Source organism: Syngnathus typhle, linkage group LG20 (assembly GCF_033458585.1).
Source record: "Syngnathus typhle isolate RoL2023-S1 ecotype Sweden linkage group LG20, RoL_Styp_1.0, whole genome shotgun sequence".
Lineage (NCBI taxonomy): Eukaryota > Metazoa > Chordata > Actinopteri > Syngnathiformes > Syngnathidae > Syngnathus > Syngnathus typhle.
In genome coordinates this window covers 4,880,550-4,902,227 of record NC_083757.1, presented here as the reverse complement: position 1 = coordinate 4,902,227, position 21,678 = coordinate 4,880,550, and the positions used below count along the sequence as shown (strand labels likewise).

Below are 21,678 nucleotides of genomic sequence, written 5' to 3'. Positions count from 1 at the left end.
TTGCTCCAGTCATTTTTTCTTCTGAACGTCAGGATTTCCTGCATTAGCCACACCAAGGTAACCCCATGAATCCGGTTTGTCTTTCTGCAAGACCTTTCCAGTGTGCCGTTTAATCAGCATGCACATCTGCGCTACTGAAGGCAGCTTTCAAGGTTATCTTTTCTGTACTGCCTTTCAGAATCTTAACTCTGCAGGGCTGTCAATCAAAGTATGGGTTTGTGTGCGAAACAAGAAGGTAGGTACATAAGAGTTGTGAGTCTCAAATAATTACAGTCTGATGCAGGTAGAAGGTTATTCTGTCATAGGTTGGAACATTGTGTATGTTGTAATGTTCTGTCACATGGAGGTTGCTATTATATTTATCGAATGACGTGGAACCAGGACATTTTCTTGACTATAAACAGTCCTTCAAACTTTTTCTTTTCTCCAAAATCAACAGTGTCACTTTCCTCCCACTAGTTTTCATTTAAGACAGTGAAGCAATTACATGGATCGACTCCAGATCACAACAACGGACTGATTCTGTCGAGATGTGTGTCTCGGTACAGCAACAGAGAACAAATCAAAGTCCGGGGACAAGAGGCCAATGACATTGTATTGTCGGATGTACAAAAGAAGCACATACTGCCACTTTAAGGAGTCTTCTCATATGGAGCAGTTTTCTTTTGTTGGACAGTCCCAAGTCATCATTGTATGTTTTTCTTCAGTGTTTATGCTGAACGACTTCATTATTCTTTGTATTGACATATGCAGCTTTTAATTAAAAGTTTTGTTGAAGTGAACAGCTCATCGGGTAGATTATTCTTGACACCTAGCCGCTCCTGGTAGAACATATTGTATATTGTGCATGCTTTGTTGCTTGCATCTATACATACCTCTCCTGTCTGCCCCGCTCACTAATTGCTTCCCGTGCTGAGAAAGTTGTCATTGCGAGTGGGAGCTGCCACAGATGGCGGGAAGACTACGCTGACATCATGATGTCCTACCTCCTCATCGTTAGAGCTGAACATGCAAGTTACCCAAGACCGACTAATTGAAAGGATAACAATGTGTGTGTATGTGACAGACTTTAAAATATTCAGTACAGCCTCAAGATTTGAAGTGTGCTGTATAGTCCGAAAAATACGGTAATTGGTTATTCACAAAATGGCTTCGTTCTACTTGAAAATCACAACGCATCCTATGGTTTAAGCTCTTTGCACAAATAAGCTGACTACTCACCACTGCGACGAGCCCTCGGTACCGCTGACCTCCAGCAGGTCGTAGTCATCCTCCAGATGAAAGTCAGAGAACACCAGGGCTATGGTGTCTCCTGGCTCGGCCAGGACGGTCCACGTGCAGTCAGCATTATTGTTGTACTCAGCGGGGTAATTGGGAGTGGTGATCACTCCACTCTGACCTCGGAGTGTCCCACCGCACCCGTCGTCCGCTGTGGGGAGTAGGACAGCAAATTGTTTTCCAAAATAAACTTTTGGTCCACACAAACAGTTTCAAAGTCACACAAATACATTTTAGGGTTTATTTTTTTTGGGGTTGGATACACTAAACCTAAAATAGCAACCTGATTGTTCTATCACTTTTATAATGCAAATGCGAACACTTCTCAAACTAGTTTTTGAATGAAAAAAAAAACATCTGATTATTAAGTAGCTTAACAGTGATGAGACAAGCTCAACATTGCAGTTTAAGATTTGCCTTGCTTTTTTTTTCCTTCACTGCTGGGAAAGCATCCTAATGGAAAACAAAGACGCACAGTGAGCATGTTCTTCTATCGTCCTCCATGATCAAGAGCCAGAAAGGATTACATTGATTTTAAAACGTGCAAGTGGGGCAAAGAGTGCATGATGCAACATGATACAACTTGGGGAGACATAATTACACCCTGATTAATTCATATTTATGTTAATCAAGGCAGATCTGTTTTAAAGGGATGCTCAAGAATGCTTTGAATGTGTTAAGCGGATTAATCGCCCGTCTGGTGACTGATATGTTCATCACTTCATACAACAGATCACTTCTCATGGGAGAATATACACAGTGTGTAAGGTACTGAAATGGACTAGTTGTGAATATGTCACTTCCCGGGTGATTTAAAATGTGTGGCTTCGTCTCAGTCTAGTGTGCGACTCGTCAGTGTGTGGCCAGCTCGAGCTGTCCGTCATCCATCCTACTTGTCACAACGGCGACTACCCCGCGGGAGAGCGAGGGAGTGTACAGACAAGCGGAAACCTGTGAGGTGTGAACTTAAATAGGAGGGAAACCAAGACAGAAGGGCAGCGAGAAGGAGAAGACAGGTGACGGAGAAAGAAGTGAAGGCTTGGGGGATGAAGAAAGGGAGCGATGGCGAGAGTGGTGATCGTTGCAGTGACAGTGGATGAGGGAGAGGATTAAAATTCCACACAAGCTGGCTTCTCCACTTTTGAAGGGCAGAATCTGGAACCGAACTTCACCTCGGTATTGTTTGCAGCATTCAGCAAGTGAATTTAAAATGTGGACGCCGCGAGCTTCGTGATACTCAGTCCAGCATCTTCTATCTAGGCCAGAATGTTATGTGGAATGTCATCAGAAAGGATTTCTTAAAATGGAACCCAGGGGCAGCATATACAATGAAAACAGTATGGGACCTAAGATTGAACCCTGTGGAACGCCATACAGTATTACTGAACACATATTTTGCAATTCTTAACTATAAAAACCATGAATGCATTTTTAAACCCGATTATCATGGAGCATCTCATTCAATTGAGCAACCATACTTAATGTAGTGTCCAGCCACAAAACACTAGTCACTTAATGCCACCGATAGATTACCCTCAATTATAGGTCAACTGGGCAAGAAGCATTTGGCAGCCGCGGCAAACGGCAGATTGTGAGTTCTGCACCAAGACAAATGGGCAGCCATTGCCTGAAACTAGAGTATCATTAAAAATTCTCATACGCATTGTGAAGACGCCCGCAGGAGTACATGTTGAATTTCATGTGCTACTGGGAAACTTGAATTAATCACGAGGGAAATTGCCAGCTTCAACAACTTGTGTGTAATTTTGGCTGAGTAGATGACAGAATCACATCCTTGAGTACCCTGAGGAGTTTGGGTGAGCATTGTTGAGGAAAATGAAATAGCACATTTGGGTTCTAAATGGCAAGCTGGTGCTGTATAAGAAAATGTGCAAAAAACAAAAAGAATATTGAAGAAAATTCATTCCGGTATTGTTATTAAAATGCATGCACGATAATTTTGCGTTGACCAGGCATGTAACTGCGTGTTCTGGCATGTGAGTGAGCCCAGCCATGTGTGCTCGCTCATGTGAGGACTTCCTGACTCCTGGCCTGGATGCAGATGGCACGGTGTCTCATCTCATGCTGACATAAACTCGCATATTTAGGTGTAGCAAATCCTCGACATGTAAAGAACCTACATAGAGACTGACGACTTTTAATAACGGCTGATCACAGCTTATGAATTCTACAAAAATAATCGAATGATGCCATGTTACGTACCTCTGCAGTAGGGCAGAGGGAAATCCCACGCAGCAGTACCGGCTGAAGTGGCAAGACAAGACAAAGTTGTGTGACCCTCCAAAACATAACCCGGGTTGCAGCTGTAGCGGATTTTGTCTCCGATGTTGAACGTGGTCCCTTGCTGGTGTCCGTTGAGAAGCACTCCAGGATTTCCGCACGTGTAGCTAGGCAAAGCTGGAAGAAACAGACGAGTTTAGTCGAACATTGGGAAATTGTCACGTGGAAACGTTAGACATGAATTATAAAGCCAGACCGTAATTAAATTATGCAAATTGCAGTGCTACAAATTAGCATCACCATTCATTAAGTCAAAATTGTCTCTTCTTGTTTATTCCTTCTCACATGCAAGTCATCCTATTGTTGAGCTGGAAATTGTTCAGACAATCTTTACTTCCTGGGCCTATTTTGGCTTGGGCTGTTATAGTCTAGCAAAACAACAATAACAAAATCTGACTGCGGCTTTCTAAGCACCATTCAGTGGGCACATAATAGCAAAATGAATGTGCCTACGGTAAACATGCTATTCTAGAAGCGCCTTAGCTTGCTGAGTCTTGAACAATAGGTCTTTAGAGCATGTGGATAAATCACTGTGCACATAAGCGTGTATTGTGACTTTGTGCTATAAGTCCTGTGCGCCTCCACAATAAGAGAGCAAGCTGGCCGGAGCATGTGCTGGACTTTGGATGCAACTCAGTATCTCTGCAGGGACTCGGTAGAGGACAGAATGGTTTTCATGCAGCTACATGGTTTCCTGGCATCTCTCCATCATGCTTGACTTCCATTTCAAATGCATTTACCGTATTTTCCGCACTATAAGGCGCACCTAAAAACCTCCAATTTTCTCAAAAGCCGACAGTGCGCCTTACAATCCGGTGCGCCTTATATATGGACCAATATGGATTCGTGGATGAGGACTAATTTATTAAAGTAAGCTTTACGTGTTTATTTTGTGTGTCGGGTGATATTAACGTTTGAGCAACGTTGAGTTATTGATATATTGTTTTCACTATTTCGAGTGTTACTATATGATTGCATTGACGTTTGAGCAACGTTGAGTTATTTATTCTATGCGCCTTATAATCCGGTGCGCCTTATATATGAACAACGTTTTAAAATGGGCCATTCATTGAAGGTGCGCCTTATAATCCGGTGCGCCTTATAGTGCGGAAAATACGGTAGTTAGTATGTCGTGTCGCCTCGAAATCGTCCTTTTCAGTAATATTGTTTAAAAGGGTTTAGCATTATGCTAGACTGCAAAACATCCAACAACTCTCCCTCCTTGGGCGGTGGGGCGTCATGGCAGCTCAATAAGTCACCAGGATGGGAGACAGAGACACAACTCGTCCCCGGGGTCAAGACGCTTTACACTCTTCCCCTTGCTGAGACGGCAAATGATGCCCGTCGTCCATCAAGGCATCGCTGTCGGTGGAGCACGGAGCGGCCATGCAAAGGTGATCAAGGGCCCACAAAACTGGACGAACACACACATACACACAGACAAGTTGTGCGCACGCATGAACAAGCGCACCTTACCATCCATCACCCCCTCTGCACTTCTTTACCCCTTCCCGTTTTCCTCTTATTTCTGGGGACTTGGGCAGCATGAAACCAGTCCCAAAGGACAACCCCCGGACTTTACAAGAGTGATGGCGTCTTTCCGAAAGGCTTCCTTGGTTCCGCTTAATGTCGTAGCTATGTGGCCTTCAACTTTGAATGATTCCTCGGCTAATTGTGAAGGAGCGAAACATTTTACGATATTAGAGGCACAGATGGCAATCGTAAAACGATTTACCAGTACCTTATTTTATTACCTTACCTTATGTTGTTTATGTATGTATGTGGATATAAAGATTTTTTTTCCCAATGCATTTGACAGCAAATTCAATGAAAGAGTAGGTGCTTAGGTGAGATGTAAAGATCATGCAGATATGATGTTTGCACAAGGAAATCACGTTCAATCCAATATGCTAGGGTTGATAGTGAAGCAAGGGAAGCCACAAGGGAAGTTCATGTCACGCCATCTGTGTGACATGATCTAATTTCCAAAAATTCCACAGACCTCATTTTATTTGCCGGCTGTTCAGCGATATATGTTGACTTAAAACTTGTTGCTGTGCAGAAATCAAGTTCTCTGATTATTAATAATAGGGACATATAAATACACGACATATAATTAGACACATATCAAATACGTCGGCAAACACTGACTTAATAAGCATGTTTGGATGAAATCTGCATGATCTTGCTTTCTTACATTTTGTCCCGCTTTGCCCCTCCCTCAGCCAGACTTCTCTCCCTGGCTCGCCAGGTTGCCTTGGAAACAGTCAAGGCACACCAGAGAGGAATATATGAACAGGAAGTGCCAGAGCGTAAACGTGCCGAGGCAAATGAAAATGCACCCTGTTTGCTCAAAACGCTGGAAAACTGGAGCCCTCTAATTCGACCCAAAAAAAAAGCATTCTTCCATTCAACACCAGAAGCATATTCCTTCCAATCACACCAAATATCACATTAACAGACACAGGAATGTCAATAAACAATGTTTTCGTAATTACGTTAAAAGCAGCAGTGGCTTGAGGTCGAAAACTCGCTGATCAATACCGTCGCTCGACCCTGTCCACCCCTTTAACATCCACAGGTTCTTGCTTCCCTTTCAACTCTTCCCTTCTCTGTGTGGCTTAGTGGAGTGAATTTCCAGGTCCAGCCTATGCGCTTAAATCTTGTTGATTTGTGCGGGCATTTGTTATTAGGTGGGATGTTACGGCAAATTATTGAGGCTTTGCAAGCATCACAGCACTAAATTTGTATTGGATCTGGGATCAGTGATAACCAATACAATGTGATGTTGTTTATGACCACGTGTGGACACCTAGATTAAAGTCAAGCCGAGGTGACGGGAGGACATTACAGTTCAGATATTCATGTGGTTGTTTAATCAATTCGATAAAGAGTAGGTCCCGTTTTACTGATAAACACATTACCGACGCTCAACAATAATTAAAGTAGATGCATCGTCAAATTGTTTATTCCCAATTAATTTTCATGACATTTTCCTGACATTTCCCATTTTTTTTATTAGTAAATTATTAAACTCACACATTATCAATGTCTGGATTTTGTTTTCATAAAAACTGCACATACTTAAAAGCGAAAAACAAATTATTTTTTTTCCAGGTATTGTTCAGAAACTCATAAAAAAATAACATTTATCCTTTCAACTTTTCTGCATATTATTTTTGCCGAATATGTACGCAAGATTATCGAATAAATGAATCAGTCTAAAAAAAAATGTAACATATTGCGCTTTTTTACTTGAATGGAATACAGAAAACGTAAAAAATCCAATCTAGTCAGTGAAATCAAATCAATCATCTCACTCCATATTCTATATCTTTTGTAAAAACCCCTTGACGATTCCCTTGACCTTCTGATCGACCTATGATATTTCGCCGGCTAACAAGTGACTATTCTCGAGTCAATATACCCTGAAAGGAACCAGAGAACGAAAGAGGCGATGTTTGATCGATAACTCTTTCCTGATGAACGACTGCATATTAGACTCCAGCTCGTACACGGACAAATGATTAAACGGCGCGGCCGAGTAGGAGCTGGGTCGGTTGATATCAATTATAGAGCGGCTGAAAATACACACGTCCCTGTTCGTAAGCATCTGGGTATTTAATCAGAGTAGATAACACGTCTGAAATCTTAATTGGATTTATTGTGCAGCTTCGTAATTATAAGCAGGGGTTTACCGAAATTTGCCTACTTTGCTGTCTCTGACTATTAATGGTTACGTATTCTAATCAGTCTAACTGTGGAAATGACAACTTCGAAACCAAAGCGGTGCTAAATTACCGTATTTTTCGAAGTATACGTCGCACCTTTTTTCATAGTGTGTAGAACTGCAGAAATGGGGCATAGATTGGTCATTTAAAGTTTAAAGCATCTGAACTTGAGCATCATATTATCCAATCAAGCCCACTTCTTATTTTTCATAGTCAGCCATTAAAACAATTGAAATAAATGAATGATGGGAGGGTGGAGATTTTGGATTTGAGAGGTGGGTTGGGGGGTTGAGGGCTGTAATTACATCAAAGCCGACAATCCTGAAGCGCCGAGTAAGAATTATACACTCGTGGAAATAAATTTGATATTGTGAGCTGGTGAAAACAACACACGAATAAATGCAAACATTTAACGAGGTCAAGAAATATACATGATGTCGAAATGTTGAAAAGAGGGCGATCATTTCGAGGACTTTTTGGGTGAGGGATGAATGAGGAAAAAAAACAGCATGGCTGCAGAGAATGGTAAGCACTGCGCAGGAATAATGATGCAGGAACAGTGCCGCTGGGCTTCCAACCTGCTCCCCTCATAGCTGCATTGTCTCACGACTGTGAGTCATCCTTGTCTACTCTCGCTAACCCTTTCACACCTTGGTTCTTTTAACTACTTCTTCTTCATTGCGGTTTACGGTGTAGATTTCACACCAGGCGATGACCTAACCTCACCACCGCCGAAATAAATTGCAGAAAGTCTAATGTCGTCGAAATCCCGTAGCCTCGTGGCGTTCACACATGCCCGGATAACACGATCCTCTTGCTTGTCAATCAAAACTTTAAACCACACACGAACGTTTTCCTTTGGCTGTGTGCAACGATCGTGCGGATTTAGACACATCGCGGAACAGCAACTCGTCTCGACATACCTGTCCAGCCACCCAGAAAACAAAAAAAAAAGACCAGGGGAAAGAATAAAAAGAATCCAAATAATGATAAAAATGTAGTCAGTTCAAATTTGGATTCAATGCCTACAAGTAAAACATTTAAGTGAACGTTAATTGCCACAAACAGAGATATCGCTGCCGTATAACTATAAGATTTCAAAAGAAGCATGAACGTACATTGTTATAGTGAAAACGAGAAAGGGCAGATGGCTGCTGGGTCGCGACTGACCTTTTTGGCTATATTATGCTAATTTCTATCTTTTTATGAACTAATATGTCATGCTGCAGGGTAACGGTCAAATTTGATGTAGAAAAACAAAAATAATTGATAAAAAAAGACTATTTATTCTCTATAATTTCCCACTCCATAAATCGGATTAAAAATTAAAATTAATTAAATAAAAAATAAAATTACACAGGCGGCTCGGTGGAGCACTGGCTAGCACGTCCGAGTCACAGTAAGGAGGGTGCGGGTTCGATTCCACCTCCGGCCCTCCCTGTGTGGAGTTTGCATGTTCTCCCCGTGTCCGCGTGGGTTTTCTCCGGGCACTCCGGTTTCCTCCCACATCCCCAAAAACATGCTTGGTAGGCTGATTGAGCGCTCCAAATTCCCCCTAGGTGTGAGTGCGTGTGCGGATGGTTGTTCGTCTCTGTGTGCCCTGCGATTGGCTGGCAACCAGTTCAGGGTGTCCCCCGCCTACTGCCTGGGATAGGCTCCGGCAAAGCCCGCGACCCCCTTGGGGATAAAGCGGTACAGAAAATGGATGGATGGATACAATTATACAATTAATAATGAAATCAAAGTAACAAAATAAAATAAATAAAAAATAAAATTAGAGATATAAAAACATGACCTCATTATACAGTAGACTGCTTCACTCGTGCAGAAATGTTTGTTTATTTATGCAATTTTCTCTTTGGCTGACCCAGTTGGGAGGCGCCGGTTCTCTACGCAGCTGATGAAAGACAAAGTCCGCAAGTAGATAATCATCTCTTTACTTCGGGGAGCGCTGTTTAGGAAAGAGTAATCTTGTGTCGGGGGGGGTCCCAAGATGAGAGGGAAAATAAGAAATAGAGTGCACTCGGACAATAAAAAGTAATAAATTATACCCAAAAGACCCTGGAAGAAATCTGCCAAATGTCCCAAATTCCCTTTTGTCCATTATCTAGTTTATTTGAAGCTAGTGATTAAACATGAGTAAATACTTTGTAAAAAGACGGAGGTGGGAGATGCTGAGAAAATGGGAATCTAGGGGTTGTCATGGTAACGGGAGATTCTCCAGCGGTAGCTAGTTTGGATTACATTTTTATTTCAATTTTATAACCTGATGAATTATAGACTGAAGTTCTGTGTTTTTCTGAAATGTTCGCAGCGGTTTTATGTGGCAACTAATCTCAATCGAGCAGAACAGAGGCTAACGTCCCTCTGGTCAAGCTGGTTTCGTGGAACTAAAAACACAAAGCGCCACTTCAACATCCCTCGTTTTATGGTGGGATTTACACTGCATTTCCAACTACTCAATTTCAAGCAACACGTCGGAATTACTTTCACCGAAACATTTCCTTTCTGTTTCGCGGTCTTAAAACCTCCCTTGGGAATCGACGCGGCTCCATCGAGCCACATGCCGATATTCGCCGTACCTCGAAAAGGCTGACAATCCCTCTGTCAGGTAATTAGCCTAATTAGTCGGCTGACTCATCTTCCCCAACCCCTTCCTGGGTTGGCTGCTCCACCAGCACAGGCCTGGGGAGTTCAGTCGTTAATATCATTAAAGCTCGGGTCATAAAATATCTCATGTCACTGTGATGAAGCTTCACATCCTTCGCTGTGAAGGAAACGATAATAACCTGGCTGGATGGAGTCTTCTGAAATGAAACTACGCAGGATGTTTTATCTAATCACGTCTGAATCGTCTCCGTCATGTCGGTCACCCTCGAAAGATGTGAAGGACAGCTAAGCTTAATGTTTTCCTTAACAAGCCAGCTTGAGATAACATTTTTTTTTCCCCGTCCTTGGAAAGCGTATTTTCTCCCTTTTAGCACCGTCTCTGGATGATAAATAGCGTCATTTGGTGTCCTAATGGGAAACAATGAAGGAATGTTACCTTCGTAGGATGCTTTGAATCCCTGGCCGCTCACGGCGTAGTCGGACAGGAGCCACAAAGTCAGCCTGGAGCCCGTACTTACGATGGGCGATGGTAGCTGGAAACCGGTTAACCTAAAAAAACAAACCAACAGAGGGACGATAACAATCAGAATCGACGACATAGGTCACGTATTTGGCCAGCTGCTTCGTGACGCATTCAAGGCATTTATTTTTTCGATGTGTCTGTGTTTAATGAGGTCCTGAATCATCGAAAAAGCAATTTAAAACGACAAGTCGTCGAGACAGAGGCGCTCGATAGATTCTTCTCCATCAGCACAGACTGAGGGACCGCAATCATGCGGTGAATCAGACACCGTGTAAGAACGAGCAAACAGTTGAGTAGACAAACATAAAACTGTCAGGCCTCGAGTCAACAAACATCTCTAATAACCACGAGGAACATTTTAGCCAGAATAGAAAATATGTTTGCTATTTATGGAGCAAAACAGAGGACATTTTTGGCGTCTCCTCCATCACGTCATGATTGCTTTCATATTCAACCATTATTTTGGACCAAGTCAAGAGTTGCTGGATTTTAAAATAAAAAAAAATTAAATCTGATCTACAGCTGAGCCAGTGTTAAACCTTTAGGAAAAATAATCATAATTGATTTCCGCTTTGTCTCAAAAGATTCCTGTAATGAGCATCTCAAGTGGATAAAGCAAAAAATGTAGCTGCTCTAACAACGATAAATGTTGAATTCCTGCGTGTTTGTTTTACTTGAGTTCCTCGAATAAATATATAACATTTATAAGTCCTTGCTGACTTCTTGTGCTTTTATTGAATTGTGCATAGATTTGTTGTGCTAAAGGTCCACCGTGTGTAATTTAGGGAACAAAAATTGAACATTACACTTCCATAATTAGTTTTAATTAGAGTGCATTGTACTGGAAAAGGCAATCGGTGTGTTTTTACCGACCCCATTCCCTTTATAGCGAGATTGGCCTATTTCGATTTAGCTCAGATTGTACATGATATGGTTATAATTGTACATATATTTATTTATACAGTACACGACTGACATATCGTGACATATTAGCATCGTTATCTTAATTGCACAGCTCGTCTGTGAAAGGAGGCGGGAGCAGCATCTGTGCTAGCTGCATTCATAAAATCATCCACAAGGTCGAAACGTGGACGTGTTTCATTCAGGGAGGAGCATTAGCTCAGCGCCCAAACAAACCGAGGTCCATCACGGGCAATCCATCCCAAAGCTCTCTACGGGAAGGCAGATCTCATTTTCCAACACAGTCATCCAGCTCCGCTGTCGTAAATAACAGTGAGGGACATCATTCTTACCCCTTTCACTATAAACCACTCACCTTTGTATGACAGGTGGACCCATCATTGCGTGCACACACAAACACACACACACAATGTCTTAGCACGCTTGGTTTATGTCCAGGTTAGAAGATGAATCCATACTAAAAAGACAAATTGCATAATTTGACTCTTCGCAGTGGTGGGACACATGTTCATGCAAATAGCCCCTTCACTGACCACAAATTGAATTGGAAGGCAGCCATCTTGATTCTGCAGCGCACTGCAGGGTATGAGGAGGGGTGATATGGAGCACGTTGGAGGAAACTGAAAGGAAGCCGCCGATTGTTACTGCATCAAAGTCGAGCTCATCTGGCCCAGGCTTGACACCAACCCCCGAATCATTTACAGCCAACAAACCAAAGTGGATACCACGGTGAAGCACAAAGAGGCTGGCTCGACAAAAGAAGGGAGATTAAAGACTGCGATGGGATTATTGGATTGCCTACATATGGGCCATGCTTACTGAGTGGTCCAAATTTGCCTGATTCTGAGGGTGGAGATGTGAGGGCTACAAAATGTCTACAGCTAGTCGGAGGAAAGGAATGGAGAAGCTCAGGCGATGATGATGAATCATCATCTCCTTCATTAAAAATGGAGGTGCTTTGGATTCAACACCTCACAATCGTGCGTTCACACTCACACGAAGGTTGACTCATTGGAACATCTCAGTTTGAGTGTGTTTATGATCTACCTTGTAAATATATGCACGTTAGCGGCTGTAAACAGACAACGACTGAAGGGGGTCATTCATCCTTTAGTCGCATAGCTCAGCGTGTGCGTGCGTCTTTTCGGTGTGTGCGCCGGCTCTCGGGATAGAAGAGTGCTGAAGCAGCTGATTTCGAAGGAGGGGGGAAAAAAATAAAAAATAGATAGAGCAGCAGGATTTTGATGGCAAAGAGGAAGGGAGGTATTTTTACATTTTATTAATATTTATTTGTTATATTTATTATTTATTTATTATTATATATATCATATTTTATATTTATTTGTTTATATATTATATTTATTTATATTTTATTTATATTATGCAACAAAAAAAAAAATGCTGCACCAAAATATTTAAAAGCTGAGTGCATTTCTATGACCCATTGCAAGTAACTTAATTCTTGCAACTTAATTCCGAAAGTTTATAAGAGGAAATTCACAAGCAATTAGTCAGACTTCCTTACGTGCCAGTTGTATCTTCTCACGTCAAGCCAACTGTAATGTATAAAGTCACTTTGCTCAAGGCCAATATCCTAGCTTTGATGTTACCACTGGGATTGAAGCGAGAATTCTTTTTAGCGGATCCTTAAATAAAGCAAAAATGCTAAGGCTTGTGGTCCTGCAGGTTTCTAACACGTTTCCGTATTTTAAAAGGTTTATTACCTTTTAAGTTTCCCACTACTCATCAATGCACCCAAAAAGGGCAAGCGGTTCACACAGCAAAGGTGAATTTGATTGTAGCTTGAGGCAAGAAGAATTTGTAATCCTCAGGCGCTGCTCCCTACCCATTCCACAACTCATCAACATTTCAAATAACTTTTCAAAAATGCATTCCTTTCTTCCTCTATCAAGAGGGCCCGACTCAACTCGTCAATATTCATAATTGCATGACATCACAAGGTGTTTGCACGAGTGAGTCTCTCCCATGTCACTGATGCGGAGTGCTGATAGTGATAACCAAGCCCACCCCCCCTGAGAGACGAACCACGGTGAAGTCATTAACAAAGCGGTTCCACCACAGTGACGAGGGGTGTTTCTGCTAAAAACAAATGTGCGAGAAAGCAAGCCAAGGTGTGAAATTAGACTGGAGCTCACCGACAAGTGGAGCTTCAGAAAATATTGCATCATCGGCATTGTGGCAACACACTACTGAGTATTTTATCATTTGCTCAGCAGATTTGTAAAAGTCATCAGCGGGTTGAATTAATAGACTCATGCATGCGTGGGAATGGGTGGAGGAGCTACAGATGAATGCACACAAATGGCACAGCTTCACTCCAGATAACCTGCATGGAGTCTTTAATTTGGTGCCTGCTTTTGTTTCATCATTATTCTTCTAAATTAAGAGTCCATACATCCATTTATCTATCCAATCCATCCATGCATTTAACTTCAGATTTGAGAAAGCCCTATCATACAAATATGCATTATCAAACATCAACACCGAATCAATAAAGATGCAGATTAAATCTCGCAGTGAAATAACTGCATTGAATCGTGTCCGCCCTTGTTCCGACATATCAATTAATCGTGCAGCAAATAAATAAAAGCTGGCAAATGAAATGAGATGGCGTTCGCATGTCTCTTGTTCCACACCAATCACCTTGCAATGATCCTTGGGGAAAAAACAATTAACGAGGAAAAAACATTGATTGTCTGTCGCATGACTCATATGAGCAGGTGAGCTTGTGATAGAGATACGTCGAGAGACATGCCATCTGTTTATTCGCTAGTGCCGAGGTTTCAGTCGGTGCAACAGGATTCATCAAGTGAACAAAGTGTGAAAATTAAGACAAAACAGAGTTGATTAAAAAAAAAAAGAGGAAGAAAAAACGTAAAATCAGTGTTTTAACTCGCATCATTGCGTTTGAACTACCGTATTTTCCGGACTATAAGGCGCACCGGACTATAAGGCGCACCTTGAATGAATTGCCCATTTTAAAACGTTGTCCTTATATAAGGTGCAGCGGACTATAAAGTGCACCATTAATGCATCATGTCAGATATTTAATCCTAATCAAATCATTATAACAAATTACTTTATAATCACAAAAATGATTGATTCACTTATGATTGATTTCGTGACACAACGCTTCGGGCCAGTTTAAATTTAGGAATTTGGTCCATACGTAAGGCGCACCGAACTTTAAGACGCACTGTCGGCTTTTGAGAAAATTTTAGGTTTTTAGGTTCGCCTTATAGTCCGGAAAATACGGTAGTCGAAATATTCGGCGTCTCTGACTCAGCACCACACTTGCAATCTATATTTTGGATTCCACTATTAGGATGCCGCACACTGCAATGTTCAGACTCACATCACAGGAGGGCCACCAATAATAAACTCCAAACAAGGTTGGGAATAAGATCCGATTATCCAGCGGGGATAACAGGGACACGGTGACCGATGGTGCGCCCGAGCAGGGCTATTTACTTTCAGAGCGGCGCACGTCTTTGCTTCCGCCGGCGTAGCTGATCAAACAGCAGCAGAAAATAAGAACATGGCAAAGAGAACGTGAGGAGAAGATAGGAATAAGAATTAATTTCACAGTATTTCCTTTCGTCTCTCTCTCTTTAGAGCTATTTGAATTATTTGTTGTCACATCATTCCAAATTCCGGTTATGTTTGCGACAAAATATGGCGTGTTCATCTTGACCTTGGTCACCCTACAAGTGTCCTAATTACATGCCAGACAAATCTTTTAGCCACATTTAGTCTAGTGGGTGTATTGGCAGAGCTATTATACTTAAAATATTATCACATTTCACAAGGTACTTGGAATCACTAATTAAGGGGATATGCTTGATGCCTCAGAAAGCCCAGAAGGGCAAAAGGATGAAATCAAAGATATATAATATAATATAATATAATATAATATAATATAATATAATATAATATAATATAATATAATATAATATAATATAATATAATATAATATAATATAATATAATATAATATAATATAATATAATATAATATATTTAATTTGATTTGATTCAACATAACATAACATGACATAACATAACACAACATAACAAAAAAAAAACATAACATAAAATAACGTAAAAATAAATACAGAGATATCAGCTAGAGGCGAAATCCATGCAGACCGCTGACTAAATTTGCTCAAAAGAATGTGAGCACCAAACTAGGGCAGAAACTCACTGCTGGACAGTTTCCACTTGTTTTTTCTTGCTATAGCTGACGTGCAGCAAAGACGCTTAATAGGCCTAAGGGTTGGAAAACGTCAATAGCAATAGGCACAATGAGGAGCACCAGGCATGTGGCAAATAAATTCACGGCCATCTAGTTGATTATTTCTGTAATCTGAGCCCAGTAATTCTGTCTCACAAGTAAGCACCTGACACCCACAAATCCCTTCCGCGAGATGACGGAAAACAGACTATCACTCTTTCCCCGCCCCTCTGTTTTTAGTAGTCTGCTGTTAAAGCTGGCGTTGATAAGTGGTAGCCTTTCCATTAACAGCCCGAGCTCAAAGGAACCATAAATCCAATAGGCTGTATGTGAGTGTTAATGTGTGTGCTGTTTTTCTTGTGTGGCCTCCACAACAATTGATTAACATACAATTCAAGATGCGACCTTATCGGTACCTGTATCGGAAAAAACATGCAGCAAGATTTTTCTCAAACACAATGGCTCTTAATGTAATTTGTTCTTGCAAGACACACAATGGGAACACACAACATGTAAACACAAGCAGTGTTTACATACAGAGGTCAATTTCCAAAGTATGTGCTATGGGAGATTAATGGCCAATGTAAAATTATAGCAGCAGTCGGCAAGTGGCGTACGTCATCCCATTTCTTCACCCCGACTATATATATCGTGTTGTGTGGGCACACTTATTGGCACAAGTGTGAGTCACTGCTTCCGTTTGCCATGATACCAAACGTGAGGGTCACAGTGTGTCTGGTTGGGAAGTCGCCAGAGGGACAAGACCTCTGAAGTGACTGATAAAAGGTGTCGGAGACCTTCTTGTCTTTGTAGCGACAGTTGCTTTTGTTTGACTGTGATAGCTTCTGTCGCTCCAGATTTGCCATTGGGCTACTTTGCTGTACACTGAAGTATTTTCCTAGACTGCCTTTTTTTCAATTGGGATTATGGCTTTAATGATTAAAATTAAGAATCATACCCAAATTTGTATCTCTCTGCTATTCCCAACCCCATGTCGATTGCTATTTAATACAAATCCAACTTTCTATAATTTTAACATGAAGTGAGCCAGATAATATTTACTAACTTGTAACTCAAAAGAAAAAAAAAAAAAGTTTGTTGGCTCAATTCAAATCAACAAACAACATGCACAACCCAGACCTGGAGCAGGTTTTAAAAAGAGCTTTAAAAGGATTGGACGGGGATCGAACTGAGGGTGTGACAGACAATTTGCAGAAAAGGACGCATGAGAGATGGAAGGAAAATTACATGTGGCACCAACGGGAAATGAGAGCACACGAAGGGCAGCTAAATGATCCAACTTGCACATTTTTATATTACGGACGTGGACTGGCAGGGCGGGAGGGTGACGCCACTTCACCCTTGCTTATTTGTTTCCTACACATAACAAACATGTTGAATATGAAAAGAACCATAACATCCCAAACATTTGTTATACCGTGTGCAGTACGAACTGACTCGACGCAATTAAGAGCATTAGTAAAATACCTTCTATGAATCAGGAAATGGACTCTAATTACAGATAATGGATGTGTGTGATGGAGTGCCAGATCTGCAGGCAATAACAGCTCAAATAGCATTAGCGTTGAATGCTAGGTCCGTGGGTGCATCTTAAAATGGCAGCTAATGTGAATTAAACACAGGTAATGCACAAAAGGGGCTTGTCAGGTTTTTAACATGTGGGTGTAATGATGTTTCAAATGTGAACCTCGTTTGGCACAGAGCTCGGTCTGTCTTTTTACATATTTGCATTGCATTGATTTTATCACCATTGACTTTGAATGCAGCACAGTTGTAATGATGTAATGATAGCTACCTTGTCCGCAGGTTCCCGGCACTGGATGGTCCATCATAAATGGACAAGATGTCAAAGTCTTCTTCCAGGGCAAAGCCTTGAAACACCAACTGTATCCGATTGTGCTCAGCCGCCACAATCACCCACGTGCAGTTGGCGTAGTTGGGATAACCGTAAGGGTAGCCGGGGCTCTCTATCGTCCCGTTGGGACTGTGTAGTGTGTAGCTACAGTTCTGAGCTGGAAAGAGAAAAAGGAAAATACTTTAATTGGGCTGGCTTAATTAATAGAGAAATGCAGAAAAAAAACACATAAAAGTCACTACCGTATTTTCCGCACTATAAGGCGCGCCTAAAAACCTCCAATTTTCTCAAAAGCCGACAGCGCGCCTTATAATCAGGTGCGCCTTATATATGGACCAATATTGAGCCACTACAGCGGGCGTGTCCAAAGTCCGGCTCGCGTGCCGTAAATATATCTTATATATGGACAAAGTTTTAAAATGGGCCATTCATTGAAGGTGCGCCTTATAATCCGGTGCACCTTATAATTTGGTGCGCCTTATAGTGCGGAAAATACGGTACTTTAAATTCATGAACGTGTAGACGGACAAAAGACGAATGTAAGCATTCGATAATTTTAACAAAATAATGCTACTTTCACTCAACAGCTGTCCCTTTCAACATTACTAGTAATGGTTTCCCATTCCCACGATAAAAACTGAGGAGAGAACATAATGGCCAATGACCAATTTTACTTTGGTTATTGCTTTCTGATTGCAGCGAGTCGAGACAACCGTGCGACTCGTATTTCTCTTCATTAGACCCGCTTTCATTTAACCAGGAAAAAAAAAAAAGACCAAAGCAATCAATCACCGTGTGTTTTTTCATTAAAGTTTTGAAATAGGCCCGGCAAGTCAGTAGCTAGCCTCCCATTAGCATCGGGTCAATACTAATATCCAACTAAAACCTCCACATCCACCTCTATCTTATTTTCATACATCCAGTTAGGTCAGTAAGCTCGCTTCATTATAGGCCTCCATCAGATCAATCAATTGCTCCTACAAGAAGGTTGAAGGAGGGTCAAATGGGGTCAGACAAGGCGGCGAACTCCCTTGTAAGTAATAAGAATAAATAATAGAAGATTTTGAAGCCCAAAATGATCTGTGATCTGAAGGTGAATGCATTTCCAGTCCTCTGTCATGAATTTTATGCTGTCATAAAATTCCAGAAATCCAGAGAGGCAATTTATGCCAATGTATTTGCAATTACAAGATGGATTAGGCAGGAGGAAGAATAAATTAAATATGTACAATAAAGATATTTCACAGTGTGAGCACACGTGCCAAGTGGCCGATTTTAGAATCTATACTGACACACGATATTGACATTAAAAGGAAGTAAGTGCTTTTAAATGAGCCACTTCGTCACTTGTCTGACGGCAGGAACTTTATTCTTTGCTGAGAAGTCAACGCTTGATGAATGACTACAAAGTGTGAATAGAAAAGAAAATAAGGCCAATTTATCTTTAATAATATGCAAAATAGATGACTTGGAGCAATTCCATGGATGGTACAGAGGTGCATTTGGCTTCGGCTCACAGGACAGACGTTTTGGATTTGACTCTAGATTTGGGTCTTATCTGTGGAGAAATATGGTAATCCTCTTTAACTCAAAATTCAGTCAGGGCATTAGTTATTGTTTTATGGATTGGTCTGTAAATAAAAAAAGAACATAAAAAAAATCTAACAAACATTCTGCTCATATCAATTTTTTTCTGTGTTTAAAAAATAAAAAAAAGAGGCATCGCCACAGTACTCTGTCTTGCTTTGAAAGCCGAAAGGCTTTGATTAACAGAACCAGCACTCGGGGCATGGATGAATAATTGAAACTTCACCTGAAGGTGCATTATGAAATTAGCTGCTGGGGGGATGCTGACCTACACCGAAGGCCCCCCTCCATGCAAATTTCAAGGGAAGCGCCTGGCCAGCAGTCAGCCCTTATAATCTGCCATTAAATGAATCCTGGCTGTGCTACAAAGTAGAATGTCATACAAGTAGTTTCCCCAAAGTTGCAAAAACGCTGATTCAGCGACCTGTGTCAACTTTCAACAATTCACAGCTACTGTGCAACTCCAGTGTGCATTCTGCCAAATGAGTGCACAGGAAAAAAAGTGTGACCTTACCCGAGAAGCACTCCGGGGCTTTTACTTGTATGTTTATTATGTGTGCGAGAAGAGCTATAGTGTTTGCTTTGCGGCTCGCTGTGCCAATTTGATGAATTTACTTTCCTGCGCTATATCACGATATGGTGAAGGAGAGAAGCAGCAGAGGAGAATGAGAGGTTAAAGAAAATGGCTATTGTCAAATATAGAGGACAGGAGGTTTCATACAGAGAAACATCTGAAGGTAATAAAAAAAAAAAAGGGTTCAGACTGGAAGAAATGAAAGTGAACGACAGCGGCTGTGTACGCGAAGGTCAACAATGGTCAGCGAGAGTAAATGAGTTTGAAAGAGGAAAAATCTAAACAAAGGTATTTTGGGCTTTGCCCTTCTCGACTGAGGTCACATAGGAGCGACGAGATATTTGCAGCATGACTGCAGTTTGAGATTGAAAAAGAAGAGTTTCACATCTAAAATGTCTTCACTGGATCAAATTGGGAAGCCCTGCAGCAATTTATCCGCCCACTAAACTTAACACGCCACAATGCAGTCAGCCAGGTAACATTCTCCTGGCTAAGCTCGGAATTGTCCGTTAAGCTGCCAAATAAAGATGCATAATTTGTCACTTCACGGAACACCCTTGCCACTGCTTTGGAGTCCAGAGACGACGTGCATCCAATACTTGGCATTGTGCTTGGAAAGCAATCATGAGCACACCGTTGATGCCAGTTGCATTTTATAAACACGTCCACTTTGCACATCTCTAGATGATCACACCAAATTTAGCAACCTGCTAATGCGAAAAAGCTAGCTGGGTAAAAATAATCCACAATAGAGCATGTGTTCTATTAGACTGAGAGGAAAAAGCCTATTTCTCAATTTTGTGAAGCCTTCTATTAAATTGAGAAGGAGAGTCAATAGCGGTATTATTTCTCCTTATTATCCCACTTGAGCAGCATCATGTTTATCTTGTGCCACAATGAAGAACGGCACTTCTCGGCAACCCACGCACGAAGCTTAGAGATGATAAACAGCGAAAAACAACCCCTTTAAGTGTCAAAGGCATGTTGGACTTGATGATCCCTCCCAACTTTTACAAAGACTCCCGCTTCTGTGGGAGTTTTCTTTATTATCACGTTAACAAATTGCAAATCCTCTTGAAAAAAGAAAAAAAACAAAAACAGGCTTAATGCATGGTGCAGCTCAAGAAGCCTCATTAACGGCTGCCTTCATTGAAGATGCATGTTGTTGCCATGGCGACGACACCGAAAAAGACAAATCCCTTCTTTCAATAATTTATTATTGCCGCAGTCCGTCTTAACACTTTGCGCTGGCACGTTTGCAAGACCAAATGCACATTTCGCCGTTTGTTTTCCACGCCGGCACTGTTTGATGCGACACCTCAGTTAAACGTGGAAGTTAATTAGCAGCTCATTTTCACTTCCTTCACTTTGAGCATCAGCAGTGTGGTGATAATGAAATGAGTTATAGTCGGATAGGAAATGCAAAAGAAGCGTCTGCGTCCACTTAAGGGGAACTATTTTGCGTAGCTAATCCATAAATTAGTCTTATGATCTTCGGAGCAGGATTCTTTCCGTGCAGTCTAATTGCGTGCAAGTCTAGAGAGGAACTGACCACACAGCTCAATTGATTTGTCGGTGCAGTAAACATTTTCAGTTTATAGTCTCGGTCATGACGATCAAGTCTTCATTTGGCTTGTCATTAGATTTAGTTTTTAGAATTATGGCTCAGTTTAAAAGGGGGCTCGTTCTACATGAACTGGAAATGCTTGAGGTGCGGCTTACTAAGATCGTATTCAACAAAGACAAGCTACAAATTCAACAAACCATGACCTTCAGAAATTCATAAAAACTAAAGAATGATTCAGAAAAGCATGAGAGTAACCATATGAGGTAGTGATGGGAAAATGAAGCTTCAAAATTGCTTCATGAACCAGTTGCTGTATTCTTTGGCTTCTTTCGATGGCAATGTGGGTTTAAAGTGAGGGTTTTAAGAAATGGCAAGTCGGTGGGCTTTCAGCTCTTCTAGTGACATCTAGAGGGCTCAATAAACACAACAAGGGGTTCATGAATCATCTTGAAGCTTC

General features: G+C 41.3%; 1 protein-coding gene across 1 annotated transcript in view; it reads right to left on the bottom strand.

Moving 5' to 3' along the window:
• The window catches only part of csmd2 (CUB and Sushi multiple domains 2), an 81,795-nt gene that overhangs the window by 54,990 nt on the left and 5,127 nt on the right, over window positions 1-21,678 (bottom strand). Inside the window, exons 2-5 of the mRNA XM_061266718.1 lie at window positions 17,434-17,650; window positions 10,357-10,469; window positions 3,502-3,696; window positions 1,222-1,429 (exon numbers count right to left, since the gene is read on the bottom strand). Of these exons, the coding sequence (XP_061122702.1) occupies window positions 1,222-1,429; window positions 3,502-3,696; window positions 10,357-10,469; window positions 17,434-17,650 (733 nt within the window). The remainder of the gene's footprint in view (window positions 1-1,221; window positions 1,430-3,501; window positions 3,697-10,356; window positions 10,470-17,433; window positions 17,651-21,678) is intronic.